The following is a 25,482-nucleotide window of genomic DNA, read 5'->3' on the forward strand; positions in this document are numbered from 1 at the left end:
TGTATCTATGCTTTATAGATCTAGAAAAGGCATATGACCGGGTTCCTAGGAGGAAGCTATTGTCTGTTCTACGAGAGTATGGAATAGGAGGCAAACTGTTGCAAGCAATTAAAGGTCTTTACATGGATAGTCAGGCAGCAGTTAGAGTTGACGGTAAATTGAGTTCATGGTTCAGAGTAGTTTCAGGGGTAAGACAAGGCTGCAACCTGTCTCCACTGTTGTTCATATTATTTATGGATCATATGTTGAAAACAATAGACTGGCTGGATGAGATTAAGATATGTGAACACAAAATAAGCTGTCTTGCATATGCGGATGACTTAAATGTGATGGCAGATTCGATTGAAAGTTTGCAAAGTAGTATTTCAGAGTTAGATCAGAAATGTAAGGACTATGGTATGAAGATTAGCATCTCCAAAACGAAAGTAATGTCAATGGGAAAGAAATATAAACGGAATAAGTGCCAAATAGGAGGAACAAAGTTAGAACAGGTGGGCGGTTTCAAGTACTTAGGATGCATATTCTCACAGGATGGCACCATAGTGAAAGAACTGGAAGCGAGGTATAGCAAAGCTAATGCAGTGAGCGCTCAGCTACGATCTACTCTCTTCTCCAAGAAGGAAGTCAGTACCAAGACTAAGCTATCTGTGCACCGTTCAATCTTTCGACGAACTTTGTTGTATGGGAGCGAAAGCTGGGTGGATTCAGGTTACCTTATCAACAAGGTTGAGGTTACGGATATGAAAGTAGCTAGGATGATTGCAGGTACTAGTAGATGCGAACAATGGCAGGAGGGTGTCCACAATGAGGAAATCAAAGAAAAACTGGGAATGAACTCTATAGATGTAGCAGTCAGGGCGAACAGGCTTAGATGGTAGGGTCATGTTACACGCATGGAAGAAGCAATGTTACCCAAGAGACCCATGGGTTCAGCAGTAGAGGGTAGGAGCAGTCGGGGCAGACCAAGGAGAAGGTACCTGGTTTCGGTTAAGAATGATTTTGAAGTAATAGGTTTAACATCAGAAGAGGCACCAATGTTAGCACTGAATAGGGGATCATGGAGGAATTTTATAAGTGGGCTATGCTCCAGACTGAACGCTGAAAGGCATAATCAGTCTTAAATGATGGTGATGATGATGATGATGATGACGTAGTGTGTAAGTTTAGGGACTGATGACCTTAGCAGTTAAGTCCCATAAGCGTAAAACAAATGGCCAATAGGGTAATTATTACTACTCGAAAAATTTAGTCAGCGGAAGACATAATCTACAGGTTACACATTAATTAATTACATTTATTGGGTCTCCAGTGGTATATTAAGTACCAGATTAACTGCAGAATTTTCTGTTTTATACCGTATTAGAATCGTAAATTTAACGAGTGGTATGTAACCCAGGGTTAAGGTATTAAGTTGAGTTCGTTTTAGTTTGTGTGTGTGTGTGTGTGTGTGTGTGTGTGTGTGTGTGTGTGTGTGTGTGCGTATGTGTGTTGTAACACTCCACCCGTCACTTATCTGGTTATGGTGTGTGTTCACCACAGGTAATTGACTAACAGATCAACAGAGAGTGCAAAACTGCCCGAATGTCGCATAATGCAAAGAAAGTAAAAAGGCCCTGTGACTCCTGATTGAACTGATTGAACTACGGTGGCAGTGTTGACACTCATTCATTCAGAATTGATCCCTTTTAATTAAAGGGGGTACACATTGATGTTATATTCAGCTGTTGAACACCAGATGCAAATGTTGAACATAAAATTAATTAAGAAAGTGACTTGGGGTTTCAACTACTTGATTGAAAACAGATGCAGTCGATTAGCACAGATTTATTTTAACTCACGACCTTCAATCATCACATTACATGACTCTCCTAACAGGCAGTGGTAATAAATTGCGTTTGCGTGGAGTAAAGCGCGATAAATCAAAAGTAATTCCTATCGACTGACCCAGGCGTAATGTGAAGCGCGAGAAGAATTCTACAATACACGGCCAATGAAACCCTCGTGGAAACTTTGCCAACGTGTTCCAACAAATTAATCAGTGGCCGGAGCGGGCGCAATACCACCGAATACAGCATGGCGGAGCGGTGTCGTTGTGCGGACGTCGGCCGACCTCGTGGTGCTGCAAGGCTGCGCTCGTCTATTCACTCCTAGCTACCTTGCTCAGTACATAGCTGAACCAAAACTTCCTATCTCCAAGCTCAATCGTTCCATTTGCTAAGTCCTAAACTGCAGAGATGCTCACTCTTTCTCAGACAAGCTGAGTAAAGAACGCCACGTCCGCACTCTTGGCAAACTCGGATGGAAGACCTCTACGGAGACTTCTGCCAGTCCGCTCTTCACCTCGGTTTCCCCTCCAGCAAAATCACTTACGCCAATTGCAGCGCCAGTCGCGTTAATTATGCGTCGCTTCCCAGCGCTGACCAATGCCTGCTCTGGGAAGTGAACAAATTCCCACAAAATTTCCCTTCCTCTCAACTTCTGCTATTTAGCTCCTCCCAGGCCATCCATGAAGGTTAGCGTCTACACAAAACACCAATTTTTTCGGAATTCTGACTCCCAGGAAAGTACTTCAAATTCCTCGGTCCTACGTTCCCATCAGAGGCCGGCGTATTTCATTCTGTCGCTGTTCACTTTATTTACTTGAGACTCTGCGGACCGTGAATTCAGCGTGACGTTGCTATAGTCATGAACACACATATTTTGGCCTCTGTTGACTGCTCCACCATACCTTTGCGCGGCTTACTCACATGCTTTACTGAAAACGGGAAGACGGACATTTATCAACAGGTGTACAAGTTCTCCGTCTGCTTCCCGATACACCAGCATGGGGTCAATCACCTACTCACTGTCACCCATCTTAAGGCAGCTGGAGGCCGCGCCCCGTTACCGCTTTCTCAGAGCTTGAGCGGCCCTAAGCTGCCTGTTGTCGCTTCCCTTCGCCTCTCCCCAGCCGCATGCCGCGGTCAACTCTGTTTACTTCCCTGGGATAAACTAGCCTCCAGTAAATCGACGCATTTTCATGCCATGTTAATTACTTTAAAACCATCACCTGACATTAATTATTCCAATACGTCCATACTATACCCTCTACAAGTTGCATTGTGCCTTGCAAGTCGTATTTGTTCAGCCCTACTGTTCGCTCAACGTGAGTTAGGTGATGTTTAATGACTTCATGTAAGGGGCGTAGTTCTTGCCATCTTACAATGTGTGTGTGTGTGTGTGTGTGTGTGTGTGTGTGTGTGTGCGTGTGTGTGTGACAGAGAGAGAGAGAGAGAGAGAGAGAGAGAGAGAGCAGAGTTTGCATAAGATGCCAAGAATATGACTCAGAATACCACGAAAAGTAAGGTCCGATCGGTAGTGAAATAGAAACCACTGTGAAAATCGATAATGTTTTATTTGCAACAAATAGCTACACCTTCAAGTTACTTCTCTATATATTCGCCGCTCACACTAGTCTACAGATCACTGTCTGTGCCAAAATGTTATTTTTATAGCCAGTGGTTCATGTGACCAAGAGATGAAACTCAGGTGGAGCCAATTACAGGCTGTATTGTGAAGGATCAAACAATTCCCATCGAAAACACTGCAAGAGCATCTTCATTGCCCCTGCAAGGGCGGCCGAGAATTGTCTCATGCGGGAGGAAACGCATAGCAGTTATGTCATATGCGCTTCATAACATCAGTGGAAATCTCTCAGCAGGCTCTCACACTTCACGGGAAGCGCTATTTTCTAGGCGTCTTCACGTGCTCATTGCCCGCTCAGAACTGAAAAGAGCGGCGTGATTTGACACGCTAGAGACACTGCCCGGCACATCTATGCAAAATTTCGTCGGATTTTCACTGCGGTTTTCATTTCGCGCCCAATCGTACCTTGCGTTCTGTGAAAATAGCTTCGCAACAGTGAAGAATCCTGTGGTATTCAGTAACCAAAACGTACACCACACAACACAGAGTAATGCAACAACCCAGAGGCGCAACACTGCAGAGGCGCCACAGCGCACAGTGACGCCATTACCGTCGCTGCGGGAACAGCGCCGTTGTGCCGCTCTTCCATTGCATTCAGTGAACACACACACGAGGTGCACGTCGTCCAACTCTTCATCAGGAAAAATATAAAAACTACCGTGTGTCAGTGTTGACGCACAACTAACATTATCGGAAAAAACAAAACCATTGACAGAACAGAGCAGTACTGAATGCGGACTTGAGGGGAATGAGTAATGAGGACGTACCTGTCGGCAACAGCAGGTATCGCAAGTAAAAGGACTCAAGACACACAGCGTAACCGTCAACATTTTCACTGTCACGAACTAATTCTGCAGCAACACAGATACAAAGCTAACTGGCGCAATAAACCAAACGGAATGTAATAAATAACTCTGTAATGAGCCCCCGGACCCGTGGGTCTCTTGCATCCAGATATGCTCTAAGACGAAGAACACGACGCACCACGAAGGAATAATCTGAATTCGCCGGAAATCCGTAGATGTATGTGTGCAAGCAAACAAATTATTACATAGCAGAAAATTTGGAAGATTTATTCAAGAGAAAGAGGGGGTGGGGTTGTTTGGGGGACGAGACCAGACAGTGAAATCATCGGTCTCATTGGATTAGGGAAGGACAGGGAAGGAAGTCGGCCGTGCTCTTTCAAAGGAACCATCCCGGCATTTGCCTGGAGTGATTTAGGGAAATCACGGACAACCTAAATCAGAATGGCCGGACGTGGGATTGATCCGTCGTCTTTCCAAGAGAAAGAGCTTCACAAACTGAGCAAGTCAGTAATGCGTTGATCCACCTCTCGCCCTCATGCAAGTAGTTATTCGGCTTAGCATTGACTGACAGCGTTGATGGATGTCCTCCTGAAGGATGTCGGGGCAAATTATGTCCAATTGTCGCGATAGATGTCAAAATCTCGAGGTGGTTGGAGGGCCGCGCCCACAATGCTCCAAACGTTCTCAGTTGGGGAGAGACCGAGTGACCTTTCTGGCCAAGGTAGGGCTCACCAAGGACGAAGACAAAGAACTCTCTCCGCGTGCGGGCGGGCATTATCTTGCTGAAATGAAAGCCCAGGATGGCTTGGCATGAAGGGAACAAAATGGAGTGTAGAATACTGTGATGTACTGCTGTGCTGCAAGGGTGCCGCTGATGGCACTAAAGGGGTCCTGCTAGAAAATGAAATGGCGTCCCAGCCCATCACTCCTGGCTGTCAGGCCGCATAGCAGGCGACAGTCAGATTTGGTGTCCCACCGCTGTATGGAGCGTCTCCAGACACGCCCTCGCTGATCATCGGGGCTCAGTCCGAAGAGGGACTCATCGCTGAGGACTGTTTTATATTTATATATCTCATTGACTAGAGATCCGAGGGTAAAGACGTGTTTCGAGATGCCAACGACAGCAGTGGCACCCACACTTCGTGATCCCGCCATACGGCTCTGTGATGTCAGTGATGGTCAGGGGTGCCATTTCTTTCCATAGCAGGACCCCTTTGCCTGTCATCTGCGGCAACCTTACAGCTTATCAGTACGTCGACGATATTCTGTACATCATTTTGTTGCATTTCACGGAAAGCAGTTCTGGGCTTACGTTTCAGCAAGAGATCCTACTGCTTTTTTCGTGCTTGCTAAACCAACGATCTAACGCTCCATTTGGACAGAATTTTGCACTATATCCATCAGGAGGACATGCAGCAAACCTCTCAGTAAACGCCAATCCAAGTAACAGCTTGCACAAGGACCATACTTGCTCAATTTGTAAAGCTCTTTTTCTTGATTAAATCAACCAATTTTTCGGAAAGTGTAGTAATTTGTTTGTTTGTATATGTACATCATTTACAGTGATTTCAGTGTCATTCGGATAATTGCTTCGTGGTGCGTCGCTTTATTTTATTTTATTTTGCCTGTGATGGTACTCAGAAGATACACCCAAACAACCGTTGAGTCCCACAGTGCTCAGAGCCATTTGAACCAACCTAGACAACCTCTCAAAGTTTGCTTGGATTCTGATTAATTTGGGGATTAAACCTGTTGAATCAGGCAATGCTTTCAGGCTCATTCTACTGATCTTCCCTATGGCTCTCCTCTCTCTGTCCTCTACTTTTCTTTCTTCACCCCACTAGTTCCTATTTTCTTTGGAATCTCATTCTCTCGCTGTCCTAGCAAACAGTTTTTGTTTTGACTGAACACATTCCTGTCTACTACTTTCACTGCTTCTATCTAGGGTTTCTAGAGATGCATTTTTACTTGTTTGTAGAATGGTAAATTCTTTAATTTTCCAATATATGTCGTAATCTTATGTGGAAGCGTCATTGTTGGGCGTCTCTGACAGTGACCATAAAATTTCAGTCTTCGTTTTTTAATGTCTGCTGCAATTTTGCAATTTGTCTATAACAAAACTATGTGCGGTATTTGGTACACATAAGTAAAATGGAAATGTCGTGTGGCTAGGGCCTTCCATCGGTAGACCGGTCGTCTGGTGCAAGTCTTTTGAGTTGACTCCGCTTTGGCGACTTGTGTGTCGATGGGGATGAGATGATGATGATTACAACACAATAACCAGTCTTTGAACGGAGAAAATCTCCAACCCAGCCGGGAATCGAACCCAGACCCCTTTGCATAGCACTCCATCGCACTGATCACTCAGCTATCGGGGCGCACGGTACACAAAAGTGGTGATGAGGGAATCCTGATTGTAAAGGTGATGATGCGGAAATGTATTTAGTAGTGTGGCTTGTATTTATTTATATTTATTGATCATTAAACTTACATCTGTTCCAGGATATACCTAAGAAATGGCTGAGGTAGCAAACTGATTATGTCTACAACTAATATAAGACAGATATACACTTTAGCTGATAGGGAGTACAACTACAGGTGTGTGGCTGGATCTGTTAACTTTTAGATCACGTTAATAGCACAGTATCGGCATTCCACGTATACAATAGAAAGTCGAATTACTATACATACTTGAAGTGCCTGAAATATACAATCACCAAAGCAAACAGAATCATTTCTGTTTTTAACAGCAGCCTAAATTATCAAACACTCACAGACACAGTCACAGACAGACAGACACACATACATAATATCTACTTAATATAAATATGATTATAATTTTCTATAAAATTTGCCGCTATCGGCAGCGTTATCATTCTCGTATGTTCTTTGCACTTGCAGCTCCTAAAACCCCATCTTTGCTTAATTTAGTGTATTCTATGCAATGTAAATACAACTGGAAAAGCGCCATCTGTTCACTGAAAAATATTTTCATTTATATTACTGTTCACCAATCTAATCAAAATTTCTGCATCAGTTTGAGTTTTGTACTAAAATATTTTGTCTTCTGCTGCCAGACAATGTTACAGTTTACCCAGAAGTCATACACAGAATACATTCATATTTCTTTACGTACTAGACGAATATGTAATAAAAAATGGGGGTTCCTATTTTAAAAAAACGCAGTTGATATCCGTTTGACCTATGGCAGCGCCATCTAGCGGGCCAACCATAGCGCCATCTGGTTTCCTCCTTCAAGCTAGTCAAGTTTCGATCTTGGTAGTTTTTTCGTTTGACGCTTATTTCGTGGGATATTTGGCCCAGTCACGATCAATGGACCACCCTGTATATATATGTGTGTGTGTGTGTGTGTGTGTGTATGTGTATGTTCCACATATCCTCCTATACACTGGACTGGTTTCAGCCAAGCTTGGTACACATTTACGTTACTGTCAGGCACCAACACGTGTGTTGTCAGCCTACATTCATCCACTATTTGAATATCAGAGCACTTAGTGACTTGTAACAAACTTCACACATAACTTCAAACTTTTACGAAATTTTTTCTCGCTAAGAACCCCGACAATATTATGAAAGGAGAAAAGTCAATCGCTTCCTACTTTTCCGCTCGCCGTTCTAACTGAATTGGCGACGCATTTTGCAGACCGTATGCTCGTACACCATTGAATGTAACTGCATATAATATCATCGTATACCACATAATTCTGGATATATGACGTCATAAAGAATGCGATACGTGAAAAACTGCCACAACATGCATGACGTTTCGATTTATCATTTCTTTACTATTAATTCTATTCGTAATAAATTTCGCAGGCAGTATCCACATATACCGCTGAATGTGCCTACAATATTGTATCATTGTACGCAGAGATACCACTGTCATAAGAGGTGACATACCTGAAAAACTGCGGCTTTAAATTTTTAACTTCATTGCTACTAACTTTATTCGCAAAACATTTTGCAAACGGTAACCACATACGCCACTGAACGTACCCACGAAATTATATCACTGTCCGACACATAGTTGAGGAGATCTGACGTCATAAACATGACGCACAAGATCAGACGCTGCGTGGAAGCACAGCTATAAATAAATACCTGCGCAACGGCGGGTTTCTCTGCTAGTACATAATAAACGTAAGCATGGTTTGTCCTCGACTGCCGCCATAAGTCCACAACCCACACCTGTAGCCTTATGCATTGTATGAGTTGCTAGTCCTCCAACCCTCATACAAGCAAAAAGTTTCGGTTTGGAGCTGCAGGGGTTGGACTCGAAGACATGGGTGTCAAAGTAGCACATCGCGCTGGTGGACTTCTTATGGGAAGTCGGTGAACCAACTGGAGGCTGAGTGCCAAGGAGGTAAATCCTTAGGGAATGTTGGAGTTTTCTTTACCGTTCTCGAATATTTTTCAATAATCATCTTGTGGTGCAGTTCTTCTTGTTGTCTCTGTGCTTGCTAAGAAAATGGGATGAGAAGTTCCGTCTTATGCAAGACACCTTTTTTCCTTTGTTTCACCAATACATGTTTCAGCACTTTTGTGCTATCGTCAATGGGTTCTATTTTTATTTTTAACTGTAAATTTGTTGTTAACATATTAACATTTGCGTCGTTTACAACATTATGTAAAAGTTACATTTATAACTGGATTGGCGAAAAGTGGGTGTAATCATAAGTAACATACCTTACATGATGTAGCAGAACAGCTACCAAACAAGTGGACAATAACATCATGTAAGGTATGTTACATGATGTTATTGTCCACTTGTTTGGTAGCTGTTCTGCTACATCACGTAAGGTATGTTACTTATGATTACACCCACTTTTCGCCAATCCAGTTATAAATGTAACTTTTACATAATGTTGTAAACGACGCAAGTGTTAATATGTTAACAACAAATTTACAGTTAAAAATAAAAATAGAACCCACTGACGATAGCACATAAGTGCTGAAACATGTATGGGTGAAACAAAAGAAAAAAGGTGTCTTGCATAAGGCGGAACTTCTCATCCCATATTTTTCAACGTTTTTAAATGTTCTCGAACGTTTTGGAATGTTCTTGGAGTCCTATAAAGAAATGCATTCTCGAGTGATCTGGTATGTTCTCAGAAAACATACGAAAATAAAGACCAATAGGTGTGTTTTTGTCAACCAGTAAATAACATTTTACAGAGCATGAATAAATGTGATTTTCCAACTTCTTAAGATGGAATTTATGACAAAATAGTACACGGATATCGGTATCCAACGTGCTCGGTAAGTCGGCAAACGACCACGTTACCATCTGCAGATGGCTGACGAACTGACTGCATAGACTGCAGTTGCGGTTCATCAGAAGGACTTCATCTTCTTGCTTTTCTTGGTATCTTCTGAAGTCCTAGCTTGCGGCTACTCTTTCAAAGCTATGTATGGGGAACATTAACCTTTTACATGGCACTAACGAGATGTTTATGGTTAAACTCCAGTACTGGTTCAAAGTCTTGCTACTTTTGGCTGCACACACGCATTCAAACACACATTCTCACACCTGGTTTTAGGGATTAGGAGTGACTTCTCTGAGGGATGTGGAAATTCTTATGTGAGTTCGAGGCTAGGAACGATGGAAATGTTCTTGTTGAGGCGGGTGGAATGTGGAGGTCTTATTCTTGGAGATAATAATGTTGATAAGGAGTTCTTCCTAATAAGGTAGGTTTATGCCGTGAATAGCAGATCTTTCTGTAATAAGTCGTCTACTTTCTTGCTGTAGCGTTGTTTTAATATACTCTCATTCACTCGCACATCCAGACACTCATGCATCTAGTGGTGGCTTTTGGGGCACTATCCAGAATGCTCTACAGTGTCAGCAGCTTTTCACAGCATCAGGGCAGCCTATCCGGAGACAAGAGATGCAGAACCGCCATGGGGGCAGCCGAGATCTGGCACATACACTGATGTGACAGAAGTCATGGGATACCTCCTAATGTTGTGTTCGACCTCCTTTTGCCCAGCGTATTGCAGCTACTAGACTTGGCATGCACTCCACAAACCGTTGGAAGTGCCCTGCAGAAATACTGAGCCATAGCTGCGGAAGTGTTGTCAGTGCAGGATTACGTGCAAGAACTGATCTCTCGATTATGTCTCATAAATATTCGATGTGATTCATGTCGGGCGATTTGTGTGGCCAAATAATTCGCTCGAATTGTCCAGAATGTTCTTCAAACCAATCACAAATACTTGTGGGCTGCTGCCAAGACGCATCGTCATCCACGAAAAATTGCATCGTTGCTTGGAAACATGAAGACTATGAATGGCTGCAACTGGTCTCCAGGTAGCCGAACATAAGCATTTCTTTTCAATGAACGGTTCAGTCCATTCCATGCAACCACAGCCCATACCACTGCTGCTTGGTTGTTCAGTGCATTTTTGACAACTTGGGTTCATGGTTTCCTGGGGTGGTCGCCATACTCGAACCCTAACATTACCTCATAGCAACTGAAACTGGGACTCGTCCGACAGGCCACAATCTTCCTGTTGTACAGGGTCCAACCGATGTGGTCAAGAGTCCAGGAGAGGTGCTGCAGGCGATGTCGTGCTGTTAGCAAAGGCATTCGCGTCGGTCGACTGGTGTCATGACTAGTGAACGCCAAATTTTCGCCACACCGTCCTTTAGGATACATTCGTCGTATGTCCCACATTGATTTCTGCGGTTATTTCACGCAGTGGTGCAGGTCTGTTAGCACTGACAACTTTACGCAAACGTTGCTGCCCTCGGTCTTTAAGTGATCGCCGTCGGCCACTGCATTGTCCGTACTGAGAGGTACTGCCTAAAATTCGGAATACTCGACACACTCTTGACACTGTGAATCTCGTAATATTGAGTTCCCTAACGATTACCAAAGTGAAATGTTCCACGCGTCTAGCTCCAACCACCATTCCATGATCAAAGTCTTAATTCTCTTCGTGTAGCCATAATCACATCGGAAACTTCTTCGCGTTATTCTCCGGAGCACAAATGACAGCTCGGCCCATACACTGCCTTTTTGTACCTTGTATATGATACTACCACCATCTGTATACGTGCATGTCGCTATCCCATGACCTTTCTCGCCTCAGTGTAGCAGGGCAGGCACCACGCTACAGCAGTGGGTGGCGGTCGCTGTGTCAGCTGTTGCCACCAGGCGGCCAGTGTTGGAGACATCGGCCACGGATCGGCCGTCGCCTCCTTAGCTGCAGAATCCATGGGACGTCACCTACTGAGCAGTGGCGTTACGCCACCGCTCGATGACGCCGCACTCCGTCAACATTGTGCACGTCACGCATTCACACGCAGGAGGCCACTGGGTGCCTCAACCACTCTGCCACCGCTTGTAATGAATCTCGGCAGAAACCCGTTGTAAAGCAATCTGCGAAGCACGAAACGATCCTTCTGACTGCGGCCTTCTTCTCTCAAACCTCTATAGTTTCTTTAACAGTTGCATACCATTGCTCTATGTTGCACTGGCCAACGCCCATAGGAGGAGTCAGCGATTGATCCCTCTACCATTAAACTTTCTCTAAGATAAACCATATGACGTACACATTTCATTATTTTTGGTAAACTAGAAGTTACAAATGTTGATTATTATTACTGAGTGAGGGTCACTGGGACTTGTTTTTATAAAAGAATTCCTTTGAAAAATGTTTAAATAAATTATAAAAAAATGATTTTACATTTATTTATATTAATTTCACAATTACAAGGGTTACTCAAATTCACACTCAGAACACTTTACATATGAACTACTTCTTCGTTCTTGATGTGTGCAGTGGAGATATACCTATTCCAAGAGGTATGTAATTACGGTATTTGCTTCTGGCACATAACTAACAGCGTCCTTTCTTTGGCAGATTATGCACAGCTGCATGTGTCACTTTCTGTCAAAGCTCTGTAATGATGTTTCTTTCCTCTGCTTACAGCACCTTGGGTCGGTTACACTCATAGACAACAGCCGATAACGCTGAAGTTTATTTTGAGTGTAGGCCTACAGCATTTTGAGTGTGTCTTTTCATGTTGAGATCGCAAAGTTCCTGAGCTAGATTTTTCAGGTACTGCCTTCTTCCAGAACTCTTTGTCTGGTGATTCTTTGCCCATAACTTGTGTGTATCTTCAAGTACAACATACGAATTATATACTGCAATTGCTCGACGACAGCTGTGCATTCTTGCACGCTTATGGAATATATCCACTCCAGACATTGTACAGTTGTAGAACAGGATGATGTCTGGCTTCTGTTCCGCACATTCATGTCGTGATGTTGAGTTGACAATAATGCAACAACCTTTCCTTTCTTAGGCACGTTACTGACTAAAGTGACATCATCACTACAGGCAAACCGGACCCTTCCCGGAGTAACCTTTTTTAGAGAAACAGGACGGAGAACTGTAGGAACATAAACTGCCCTTGTTCTGTCTATGGACTCCACAGTTCAAAACAATTCCAATTGCTGACACAATTTCTTCCCTTTAACATGCTTTCGAATTTTCTCGAAAATATATTCAGATGATTCCCCAAAGACTGCCTAGTTTATGGTTCGGATACATCAAAATGTTATCCAAGATATTATCATCAAGGTTCATGAGAAAAGCTTTACCTGTTGTGTCAGGTTTTATCCCCAGCCTAGTTCCTTATGGGGTCCTCATTACGTTAACAGCAGACCACATCCTCTGGTTTACGTAAGAATCTCTCTTCCATATCATACCTGATGGGCCGCCATGTCTTTTTCAAGGTGATCAATTTGTACTTCGGCTTTCTTGTTGCTTGAATATCTATAAAAATGTGAGTGCAGAACCGAACACTAGAACAAAAGACACTCATCTACCGAGACAAACATCCTTACATACTCCAAAATATCTGCAAAAAGTAATAAAAATCAATACATACCCTGTTCATTTTCATCCAACTCGCTGCTGTCAGAAACTTCTTGTTTCTAACAACCCTACCACAACAAAGATCAAAATTTAATAATGATTGTGGTGTTGCTCACACTGCTAAATACTGCATTTTCGGGCAACAATAAAGTTATTATGTGGCAGGTGTCATTAGAGCACAGTTAATAAAGTCATTTCATGTAATAATGAATAAACTGGGCACTCATCTTTTCGTGTTTCTCACGCTGGTCTTGTTGTAAAATTATGGCTCAATCGTCGAAAATCTAGGTGGTGGTGATTCCAAGTTCGGATGCAAAGAGGCCTAGGTTTTATTATGCGATATTCAAAAGTTTTATAGATGTGTTTCACAAACCATTCTTGAAGATTACTCTTTTGCAGGACAATGGGGATGTAAAAAAGTAATCAGCACTCCGAATTTAAGTTACACTTCTTTTTTTATTGCTTTTGTTGCAATGGCACGTAACACACAAAACATAACGATTCAAAACATACTTGAAAACATCTTCCCCACCGTTACAGTTCATGTTTTATAAGCTGACGACAATGTGCGTCTTTTCAACATGACGTCCAAGACTTGACTCTCTAAAGGTCCGACTCTCTAACAACTTACTGCTTACGCACCCAAAAATCAAGAGTTACAAGTACATCAAAGATCATAGTGACAAAAGAAAGAATACACATACGAATAACATCATTGCAATATAAACACATCGATGTATCAAAGTACCTCTGTATTAATGAAATCAAATCTGAATGTTGTCTCAGAAATATGTTAACTACTTTACAGAAACACAGTAGTATTGCCGGTATCGAGAGGTTCAGGTGAGGTGCCGTAATGGTTACGTAATTCAAGTACCATTACAAGTTTCACTGATTGACCTTTCGCATAGTTCCCCAACTAAATTCAATGTATTAATTCTCAAGCAACTTCCTTCTTTCCTCATCTGTCTGTTTCATCTTTTTTTCCATTCTGTCAATATGCTTAAACTCGCCACACTGTTTACCGGTTGACTGCGGTGGCGATTGTTGAGCTGCTACACCTCCAGTTACAACAATCGCTTTAACACAACAATGAATGTAAACGTAAAACACTTCTTATGATCGACTGTAGCAATAATCCGCACCATTGTTGAGCAGCTGTTGGCGCTATCCCGGGTGTGAGACCCAGCCGTGCTCTTGCCTCCTGCCGGCAGGTGAACGCGGTGGCGGCGGCGCTGGCGTGGTCGGTGCAGCCGCTGATCTCGGGCGCCGACCGCCGGCTGCCGCTGCCCGCCTGGCTGCCGTTCGACGCGACGGCGTCTCCCTACTACGAGGCGGTGTACGCCGGCCAGGCGCTGAGCCTGCTGCTCGTGCCGCAGATCTCGCTCTGCCTCAACATCTGCTACTTCGCGCTCATGCTGCACCTCGCCGCCGAGCTCGCCATCCTGCGCGACAACGTGGCCGTCGTGGGCTGGCGGCGGCCCTCCAAGGAGGCGGCCCTCCACGATGAACGACACGCCGTCGACCGCGAATTCGCCGCCGCGCCGGAGAACCGCCTGCTGGAAGACAACGTCCGCCACCACCAGCTCATCATACGGTGAGGTCGAGTCGCATCTCTGGGCCGCCGCGCGACTCTCAAGGCCGGTTTCCTCATAGGACGCCGTGTTCAGTCAGTCCTTCGACTGTGCCCCTGCCGTGACGCTTCACATGCACTCCCACATCACGGACCGTGTGCAAGCTGCGTTCAGTCACCAATCGCGAAAATAGACGAGGATGTTGTTGTGGCTCTCGAGACTTATTTGGTTTTATTGAGACGAAGAAAATTTGGAATCTGGGACCAAACTGCTGAGGTCTTCGGTCCTTAGGCCTACACACTCCTTAATCTAACTGAAACTAACTTGCGCTAGGGACAGCACACACACCAATGCCTCAGGGAGAACTCAACCTCCGACGTACTCATTCATTCATTCAAGCCTTTGAAGCAACGGCCCTCGGTTCAGCTCCTTTACGCCCACGTTTAGATACGTGGACGACACGTCCGCTATATGGCCTCATGGTGAAACGGAGCTACACAAGTTCCACGAATATTTGAACAATATGCACAGGAAGATAGAGTTCACGCTGGAAGTAGAAAAGAATGGTGCTATCCCGTTTCTAGACGTTGAAGTGTACAGGAGAACGGAGGGAACACTGGGGCACAGATTATATCGTAAGCCTATACATACTGACAGGTATCTGCACGCCCAATCCTACCACCACCAAGCGCGGAAGATTGCTCTTCGGCAATCCGTGCACAGCGCCTAAGTGATGCTCAAAACATCGCGCCTGAACTTAAAATGTTACGCACAACGTTTCTAGCCAATGGCTACAGCCATAAGTCGATAAACACAGCCTTGTCGACGAACACAAGCAAGAAAGATAAGCAGGAAATAGACAAACTGCAGCCAACAGTACGCTTACCCTATGTGAAAAACGTTACTGACCGAATAGGCAAACACCTTCGCCGCGTTGAGGGGCAGCCTGTCTTCTATAGTGGTCCAGGACGTGCTAGCCTTCACCAAGGACAAGGTGTATGCATTACACACTGCAGGCGTTTACAAGGTGGAATGCGAACGTGTAGAGGCATTCATCGGCGAGACTGGCAGGCCAATAGCAACGCGCATTCGGAAGCACGAGCGTTATATTCGTCTAGGGCAACACAGCAAATCCCCAGTCGCAGAACATCACCATGACTGCGGAAAAGAAATAAAATTCAGTGAAGCCTGTGTGTTGGCCAAGCAGCCAATTATGACGAAACGCAAAATCAGAGAGGCCATCGAAACACTTAAACACCCTAGTAACATGAACAGGGAGGATGGACTCAGGCTTGCCCCATCTTGGCTGCCAGCAATCGGAGCCCAACAGACCGCACTGTCAACACGAGGCACGGGCACTACCGGCGAGTAACTGCCGCCGCGCGGCCGACGTCCAGCAGTTGGTAAACAGCAGCCAACTTCTCATTCGACGGTGACCACCAATCATGGTACATAACACAAGAGCCAATGGACAACAGAGGTCACGTTCTCCCTCCACCGCAATTACCTATTAAAATCCCTCTCCTTCTTCCTTAAGTGAGCAATGAAACTAACTACCTTTTTAAAATTATGACGTAATGGCATGCGCAGTGAACACTAACAACAAAATATAAAGGACACTGCATAGCTAGAACGCACCATTAGACCCAGAAGAAGGCCGCTGCAATCGTGACCGAAACGTTGGTTTTTCTATAGCAGCAGTAGTTTTCACATTATGACGCGGTACCAAACCCAGAAAACTTTTATGTCGAGTTTAAAAATGGTTCAAATGGCTCTGAGTACTATGGGACTAAACATCTGTGGTCATAAGTCCCCTAGAACTACTTAAACCTAAGTAACCTAAGGACATCAGACACATCCATGCCCGAGGCAGGATTCGAACCTGCGACCGTAGCGGTCGCGCGGTTCCAGACTGAAGCACCTAGAACCACGCGGCCACACCGGCCGGCCTGTCGTACAGTCACCAACGGTACACGAGTGGGCCTTTGGCTCCGAAAGCCCATATTGATGATGTTTCCTCAATCACACTACCTCGGAGATGCTGTATGCCATCGGTCCTGAGCCGTCACTGTGGTGTCACCGCCAGACACCACACTTACTAGGTGGTAGCCTTTAAATCGGCCGCGGTCCGGTAGTATACGTCGGACCCGCGTGTCGCCACTATCAGTGATTGCAGACCGAGCGCCGCCACACGGCAGGTCTAGAGAGACGTCCTAGCACTCGCCCCAGTTGTACAGCCGACTTTGCTAGCGATGGTTCACTGACAAATTACGCTCTCATTTGCCGAGACGACAGTTAGCATAGCTTTCAGCTACGTCATTTGCTACGACCTAGCAAGGCGCCATTATCATTTGCTATTTATCTTGATGCATGTACTGTCAGACCGATGTTCACCAATTATGGATTAAAGTTAAGTATTCCAGAAGCTACGTACTTTTTTTACTGGACCCAACTCCTTTAACTGTTCCAGACCTCACGCCAGCCTGCGTGAGCTTAAACGCGTGCCTTTCGGCTACCTCATAGTGGCTTGGCTGTCTCGCCAAGTCACAACAGACACCACGTTCAAAGTCGCTTAAATCTTGATAACCTGCCATTGTAGCAGCACGAACCGATCTAAAAACTGCGCCAGACGCTTGTTGTCTTACATAGGCGTTGGCGACCACAGCGCCGTATTCTACCTGTTTACATATTTCTCTATTTGAATATGCGTTTCAGTGTAGAATGAGCTTTGGATGCTGCTCAACAAATATTGCAAGTTCCTTACCCATGTTAATGAAAACCGCAAACAATGTCACGACTTTTCTTTCTTTACTTCTCGGACACTTGGAGCAGTTGCAAGAGCTCACTCGTGGTTCTTACAAAATCAGACAATGCACTTTCCATACTGTTATCAGCGCTGCCAGGCGAAATCAAAGAACTCTTGGCCTTTGTTTATATGTGTGGTGTCACCGCCAGACACCACACTTGCTAGGTGGTAGCCTTTAAATCGGCCGCGGTCCGTTAGTATACGGCGGATCCGCGTGTCGCCACTGTCAGTGATAGCAGACCGAGCGCCACCACACGGCAGGTCTAGAGAGACGTCCTGGCACTCGCCCAGTTGTACAGCCGACTTTGCAAGGAAAGGTTCACTGACAACTACGCTCTCATTTGCCGAGACGATAGTTAGCATAGCCTTCAGCTACGTCATTTGCTACGACCTAGCAAGGCGCCGTATTCAATTGATATTTATTATGTGAAGCATATACCGTAAAGAGAGATGTTCTACAATTGTGGATTCAAGTTAAGCATTACCTCATCTACGTACTTTATTTGCAATTCTCAAGATATTGTCCTGTTCCAGACCTCACGCCAGTCAGCGTGTAATTAAACGCGTGCATTTCGGCCTCCTCTAGAAACACAATGTTGGCTCTTCTGCCAACACTACAATATGGTCATCACACCTTACTGTTGTAGAAATTAGAGAGGAAGTACTGTAATCCACCGAGGATGGACCTACCTCATCGTCCTCGTTTTCTTCTCAATTTAAAACATAATATAGGGAACTTTAAACGTTGGTAAAAGTCTCCACTTCTTCTTTGGAATCTGCCAGAGATGGTTTTGCGTCTGGCAAGAGCTCCAATAAAATACAATCTGTTGCTTCTACAAGTAAGCAGAAATGTAGCTGAATGTGGAAAATATTATCACTGTTACCTTCAGCAAGTGTAACAAAAAGTAAGACGAACAGAACTTATACTTTCTGGATTTGTTAAGCTTCTCACCGATTTCCCTCTATATATAGTCTTCGACAAGAGTATTGTCGTAGTCTTTATGCGACACATCGTCGAGTTCCGGATGCTGCCGAAGAAGTATTACCAGCTGCTCTCCCAAGCTTACGAAAAATCCGGAGAGGCTAGTGTGAGGTGAGACAGGACCTGTGCATTCAAGAGAGAGTCGTAGGATTGGTTCAAGTGGCTCTGAGCACTATGGGACTTAACATCTGAGGTCATCAGTCCTCTAGAACTTAGAACTACTTAAACCTAACTAACCTAAGGACATCACACACATCCATGCCCGAGGCGGGATTCGAACCCGCGACCGTAGCAGCAGCGCGGTTCCAGACTGAAGTGCCTAGAACCGCTGGGCCACAACGGCTGGCGATTCGTAGGAGTTCGGGGAAAACCGGACTGAGCCGAAAACCAAACGACCGCCAACAGGCGACGTACCATCGCTTTGATGTAGTTTCCACATGGCGCACTGTGTATCCGCTGCGCACCTGTCACCTGTCGTGGATTCGCTCTGCCGACGGATAGCCTACAGTACGGCAACCGCATGTATTGGACTCAGCAGCTACACAGCACACTTTGCCGAAATGAGGTATTTGGCGCATTTGCAAAGCGAACAGGACGAGTTCAGTCGCGATCCCACTCCCTAAGACGCAGTCGGAACATAGTCGGAACACACTCTGAACGCTGTACCCTACGTGGAAACTGGCCGTCAAGGTGCGTTTGTTTGCACCTGCGCGTCATGCGGGTAGTCGCCGCGCGACTGTGCTCGCCCCACACGCAAGCACAGGCACGAGTGTCGTCCTCTGGTATGGGGAGACGCCTTCCCCCTGTGTGCATAACTCAAAGGCGTGGAATACTTTGCACCGATGCGTGCTTTTATATGGCAACAGAAAATTAAAGGGAGAGATATTTATGAAATGTTAAAGTTGAAATGAATGTTACTTGAATGTTAAATGTTAGTGTGCTTCACAAACAAGGTTTCCCTCGTTATTAAGAGTGACTTTAAATGTATATAAGCATTCAGGACTGTCCAGCTATGCCTACGTTTAATAATTTTACTTGTATAATGCAATGTGATCAAACGGTAGCGACACGAAGCTGTAGCCTAAACGTATCGCACCGCTGCTGTTGGACGCCGCTCTCCCGAAAAGCTTACTTAAGGTTATTTCTCACGTCAGACGTGTGTAGCCACCTACACTCGTAGCACACACTGGGATGTGTGAATGTAGTCGTCTCAGATTTTTGGGGAGAAAATAATTGTAAATTACAGTTCCAGTGCAAAGATGGCCTACTGTGACGGAAAAGGGCCGCGTGCAGGCTCGAATTGACACTGCTGCTCGGAAAATAAGATCCGACTGGTCGAGAAATGAAAACCACAGTGAAAATCAAAAGTTTTTTATTCGCGTCAGTTAGCCACACCTTCCAGCTACCTCTCTAAATAGTCGCCGCTTTGACTTAGACATTTGTCGTGGCGTTGTACAAACTTTCCAGCAACATCGTCACAGAAAGCAGCCGTGTGTTTTTCCAGTTGAATAACATTTACAGACTTCCATAGTGGCCAGGACTCGACATCTTCTGAATAGACGTTGTACTGAACGGTGACAGATTTATAAATCTTTTGTATCTGTACATATATCTACATTCAGATCTGCTATTAGCAACTGGAAAACAGCAACAAATCTATGTATTATTTTTCCTATTTGATTTTAGATGTAGAATAAATTAATACCTGGATTCTCTGTTCATGAACAGCATCTGTTCCCCGCTACTGTAGCCATTGAAGAACCCACAGCGTGCAAAGGAAGTCATAACAATACATATAACAGAGACTTTAGTAATAAAAAATACAGTGTGTTACAAAAAGAATGATCTGATTTCAAAACTCCTTATTTATTGATAAAAGCATACTACAAACATGGGTGAACAGCAAAATACACACTCATAAATTGTTAAAGTTTTAGCTTTACTATTACAAGTGCGTTATTTGTCCACCAGTAGCAGCATGAACAACAGCTAAATTCGTCATAAACTTTGCGCAATGTCTCTGCTTTTACAGAAGTTATGGCGGCTGTTTTACTGTTCTTCTCTTTTTCTATTCGAGGAGGTAAAGGGGAGATGAGCACACTTTGGTTCACATGTCCCCACAAGAAAACATCGCATAGGGTCATGTCTGGCAATCTAGGAGGCCAAGAATGAAGGGCAGTGTCTCGGGGTCCAGTGTACCCTATCCAGCGTTCAGCTACCTTCAAATACTGCAGAACTGGCCTTTTCCACAACTTCGAGAAGTCTCAGCACACTGGCACAACATCGTACCTCAGTTTCTGGGTCACCCTCTGCCTCAACACTGCATAGGGCGCACGGAGCCCCGAAAATGTGCTCTGCATTCTTGGCCTCCTATCTCGCCAGACATGACCGCATGCGATTTTTCATTGCGGAAGTATGTGAAGGAAATTCTGTTCATCTCTCCTTTACCGAGTGACATAGAACAAGTGAACAGCGGAACAAAAGCTGCCATAACTTCTGTAAAAGCAGATACATTTTGTGAATTTTATGACGAATTTAGCTATCGTCTAGACGTTTTTCATACTGTTACTGGTGGACACTTAGAGCATTTGTAATAGAAAAGCTAAAAATTTAAGTTTTTGAGAGTATTTTGCAATCCATCCCATGTTCGTAGTATGTTTTTGTCAATAAACACGCAGTTTTGAAATCAGATAATTCTTTTTGAAATACCTTGCATAGTCCCCTTCACTATGTACAACAGTCAACGCTGGGGTGACTTTTCGATTCCGTGACTGCAGAAATCACGTGGTTTTGAGGCGAAGAGTTCGTCGTGTCATGTTCGCAGCGCATTTTCATCCGCGAAGGAAGTTCATTGAAGGCTGTGCGACAAGAGACCGGAAAAAGGTGAAAATCAGAGAGCGCAAGATCTACATCTACATCTACATCTACATGACTACTCTGCAATTCACATTTAAGTGCTTGGCAGAGGGTTCATCGAACCACAATCATACTATCTCTCTACCATTCCACACCCGAACAGCGCGCGGGAAAAACGAACACCTAAACCTTTCTGTTGGAGCTCTGATTTCTCTTATTTTATTTTGATGATCATTCCTACCTATGTAGGTTGGGCTCAACAAAATATTTTCGCATTCGGAAGAGAAAGTTGGTGACTGAAATTTCGTAAATAGATCTCGCCGCGACGAAAAACGTCTTTGCTTTAATGACTTCCATCCCAATTCGCGTATCATATCTGCCACACTCTCTCCCCTATTACGTGATAATACAAAACGAGCTGCCCTTTTTTGCACCCTTTCGATGTCCTCCGTCAATCCCACCTGGTAAGGATCCCACGCCGCGCAGCAATATTTTAACAGAGGACGAACGAGTGTAGTGTAAGCTGTCTCTTTAGTGGACTTGTTGTATGTTCTAAGTGTCCTGCCAATGAAATGCAACCTTTGGCTCGCCTTTCCCACAATATTATCTATGTGGTCTTTCCAACTGAAGTTGGTTCAAATGGCTCTGAGCACTATGGGACTTAACATCTGTGGTCATCAGTCCCATAGAACTTAGAACTACTTAAACCTAACTAACCTAAGGACATCACACACATCCATGCCCGAAGCAGGATTCGAACCTGCGACCGTAGCAGTCGCGCGGCTCGGGACTGAGCGCCTAGAACCGCTAGACCACCGCGGCCGGCAACTGAAGTTGTTCGTCATTTTATAACCCAGGTACTTAGTTGAATTGTCAGCCTTGAGAATTGTACTATTTATCGAGTAATCGAATTCCAACGGATTTCTTTTGGAACTCATGTGGATCACCTCACACTTTTCGTTATTTAGCGTCAACTGCCACCTGCCACACCATACAGCAATCTTTTCTAAAACGCTTTGCAACTGATACTGGTCTTCGGATGACCTTACTAGACGGTAAATTACAGTATCATCTGCGAACAACCTAAGAGAACTGCTCAGATTGCCACCCAGGTCATTTGTATAGATCAGGAACAGCAGAGGTCCCAGGACGCTTCCCTGGGGAACACCTGATATCACTTCAGTGTTACTCGATGATTTGCCGTCTATTACTACGAACTGCTACCTTCCTGACAGGAAATCACGAATCCAGTTGCACAACTGAGACGATACCCCATAGGCCCGCAGCTTGATTAGAAGTCGCTTGTGAAGAACGGTGTCAAAAGCTTTCCAGAAATCTAGAAATACGGAATCAACTTGAGATCCCCTGCCGGTAGCGGCCATTACTTCGTACGAATAAAGAGCTAGCTGCGTTGCACAAGAACGATGTTTTCTGAAACCATGCTCATTACGTACCAATAGATCGTCCCTTCGAGGTGATTCATAATGTTTGAATATAGTATATGTTCCAAAACCCTACTGCAAACCGACGTCAATGATATAGGTCTGTAGTTCGATGGATTACTCCTACTACCCTTCTTAAACACTGTTGCGACCTGCGCAATTTTCCACTCTGTAGGTAGAGATCTATCGGTGAGCGAGCGGTTGTATATGATTGCTAAGTAGGGAGCTATTGTATCAGCGTAATCTGAAAGGAAATTAATCGGTATATAATCTGGACCTGAAGACTTGCCCGTATCAAGCCAATTGAATTGCTTCGCAAACCCTAAGGTATCTACTTCTAAGAAACTCATGCTAGCAGCTGTTCGTGTTTCAAATTCTGGAATATTCCATTCGTCTTCCCTGGTGAAGGAATTTCGGAAAACTGCGTTCAATAACTCCGCTTTAACGGCACAGTCGTCGGTTAACAGTACCATCGGCACTGCGCAGCGAAGGTCTTGACTGCGTCTTGCCGCTTGTGTACTTTACACACGACCAGAATTTCTTCGGATTTTCTACCAAATTTCGAGACAATGTTTCGTTGTGGAACCTATTAAAGGCATCTCGCATTGAAGTCTGTGCCAAATTTCGCGCGTCTGTAAATTTTAGCCAATCTTCGGGATTTCGCGTTCTTCTGAACTTCGCATGCTTTTTCCGTTGCCTCTGCAACAGCGTTCGGACCTGTTCTGTGTACCACGGGGAATCAGTTCCATATCCTACCAATTTATGAGGTATGAATCTCTCAATTGCTGTTGCTACTATATCTTTGAATTTGAGCCACATCTCGTCTACATTTGCATAGTCAGTTCGGAAGGAATGGAGATTGTCTCTTAGGAAGGCTTCTAGTGAGACTTTATCCGCTTTTTTAAATAAAATTATTTTGCGTTTGTTTTTGGTGGATTTGGAAGAAATGGTATTGAGCTAGCTACAACGACCTTGTGATCACTAATCCCTGTGTCAGTCATGATGCTCTCTATCAGCTCTGGATTGTTTGTGGCTAAGAGGTCAAGTGTGTTTTCGCAACCATTTACAATTCGCGTGGGTTCGTAGACTAACTGCTCGAAATAATTTTCGGAGAAAGCATTTAGGACAATCTCTGAAGATATTTTCTGCCTACCAGCGCTTTTGAACAAGTATTTTTGCCAACATATCGAGGGAAGGTTGAAGTCCCCACCAACTATAACCGTATGAGTGGGGTATTTATTTGTTACGAGACTCAAATTTTCTCTGAACTATATCATCGGAGTCTGGAGGTCGGTAGAAGCAGCCAATTATTAACTTAGTTCTGCTGTTAAGTATAACCTCCACCCATACCAATTCGCACGGAATATCTACTTCGACTTCACTACAAGATAAACCACTACTGACAGACACAAACACTCCACCACCAATTCTGCCTAATCTATCTTTCCTGAACACCGTCTGAGACTTCGTAAAAATTTCTGCAGAACTTATTTCAGGCTTTAGCCAGCTTTATGTACCTATAACGATTTCAGCTTCTGTGCTTTATATTAGCGCTTGAAGCTCAGGGACTTTCCCAGCACAACTACAACAATTTACAACTACAATTCCGAATGTTCCTTGATCCAAGCACGTCCTGTATTTTCCATGCACCCTTTGAGATTGCAGCCCACCCCGTACTTTCCCGACGCCTTCTAACCTAAAAAACCGCCCAGTCCACGCCACACAGCCTCCGCTACCCGTGTAGCCGCCAACTGAGTGTAGTGAACTCCTGACCTATTTAGCGGAACCCGAAACCCCACCGCCCTATGGCGCAAGTCAAGGAATCTGCAGCCAACACGGTCGCAAAACCGTCTGAGCCTCTGATTCAGACCCTCCACCCAGCTCTGCACCAAAGGTCCGCAGTCGGTTCTGTCAACGATGCTGCAGATGGTGAGCTCTGCCTTCATCTCGTAAGCAAGACCGGCAGCCTTCACCAAATCAGATAGCCTCTGGAATCCAGAGAGAATTTCCTCAGATCCAAAGCGACACACGTCATTAGTGCCGACATGTGCCACCACTTGCAGCTGGCTGCACCCTGTGCTCTTCATGGCATCCGGAAGGACCCTTTCCACCTCAGGAATGACTCCACCCGGAATGCACACGGAGTGCACACTGGATTTCTTCCCCTCCTTAGCCGCCATATCCCTAAGGGGCCCCATTACGCGCCTAACATTGGAGCTCCCAACTACCAATAAGCCCACCCTCTATGATTGCCCGGACCTTGAAGGCTGAGAATCATCCTCTGAAACAGGGCAGGCAGCTGCATCTGGCTCAGCCAGAGACAGTGCCTGAGACCTGTTTGTCAGACGCACCGGGGAGGCTTTCTGATCAGCCTCCGGGGTCGTCTTTCGCTGCCTGCCACGCCTTGGAACGACCTCCCAATCAACCACAGGCGAGGGCTCAGCCCCACTGCGGGCAGCAACCAGGGCAACCACAGTGGCAGACCGATCTGGGGACAGACGGGACGAGGTTGACATCTCCGTGATACCCAAGTCCGGCTCCCCACAGTGGTGCCCATTGGCAACAGCCTCAAGCTGCGCGACCGCAGTCAGCGCCGCTTGCAGCTATGAGCGAAGGGATGCCAACTCAGCCCTCATCCGAA

General features: G+C 44.9%; 1 protein-coding gene across 1 annotated transcript in view; it reads left to right on the forward strand.

The window, feature by feature from the left end:
- The window catches only part of LOC124798745 (putative odorant receptor 71a), a 91,447-nt gene that overhangs the window by 9,959 nt on the left and 56,006 nt on the right, over positions 1 to 25,482 (forward strand). Inside the window, exon 2 of the mRNA XM_047262273.1 lies at positions 14,396 to 14,778. Within this exon, the coding sequence (XP_047118229.1) occupies positions 14,396 to 14,778 (383 nt within the window). The remainder of the gene's footprint in view (positions 1 to 14,395; positions 14,779 to 25,482) is intronic.

The sequence above is a fragment of the Schistocerca piceifrons genome, chromosome 5 (genome assembly GCF_021461385.2).
Source record: "Schistocerca piceifrons isolate TAMUIC-IGC-003096 chromosome 5, iqSchPice1.1, whole genome shotgun sequence".
NCBI classification, from domain to species: domain Eukaryota; kingdom Metazoa; phylum Arthropoda; class Insecta; order Orthoptera; family Acrididae; genus Schistocerca; species Schistocerca piceifrons.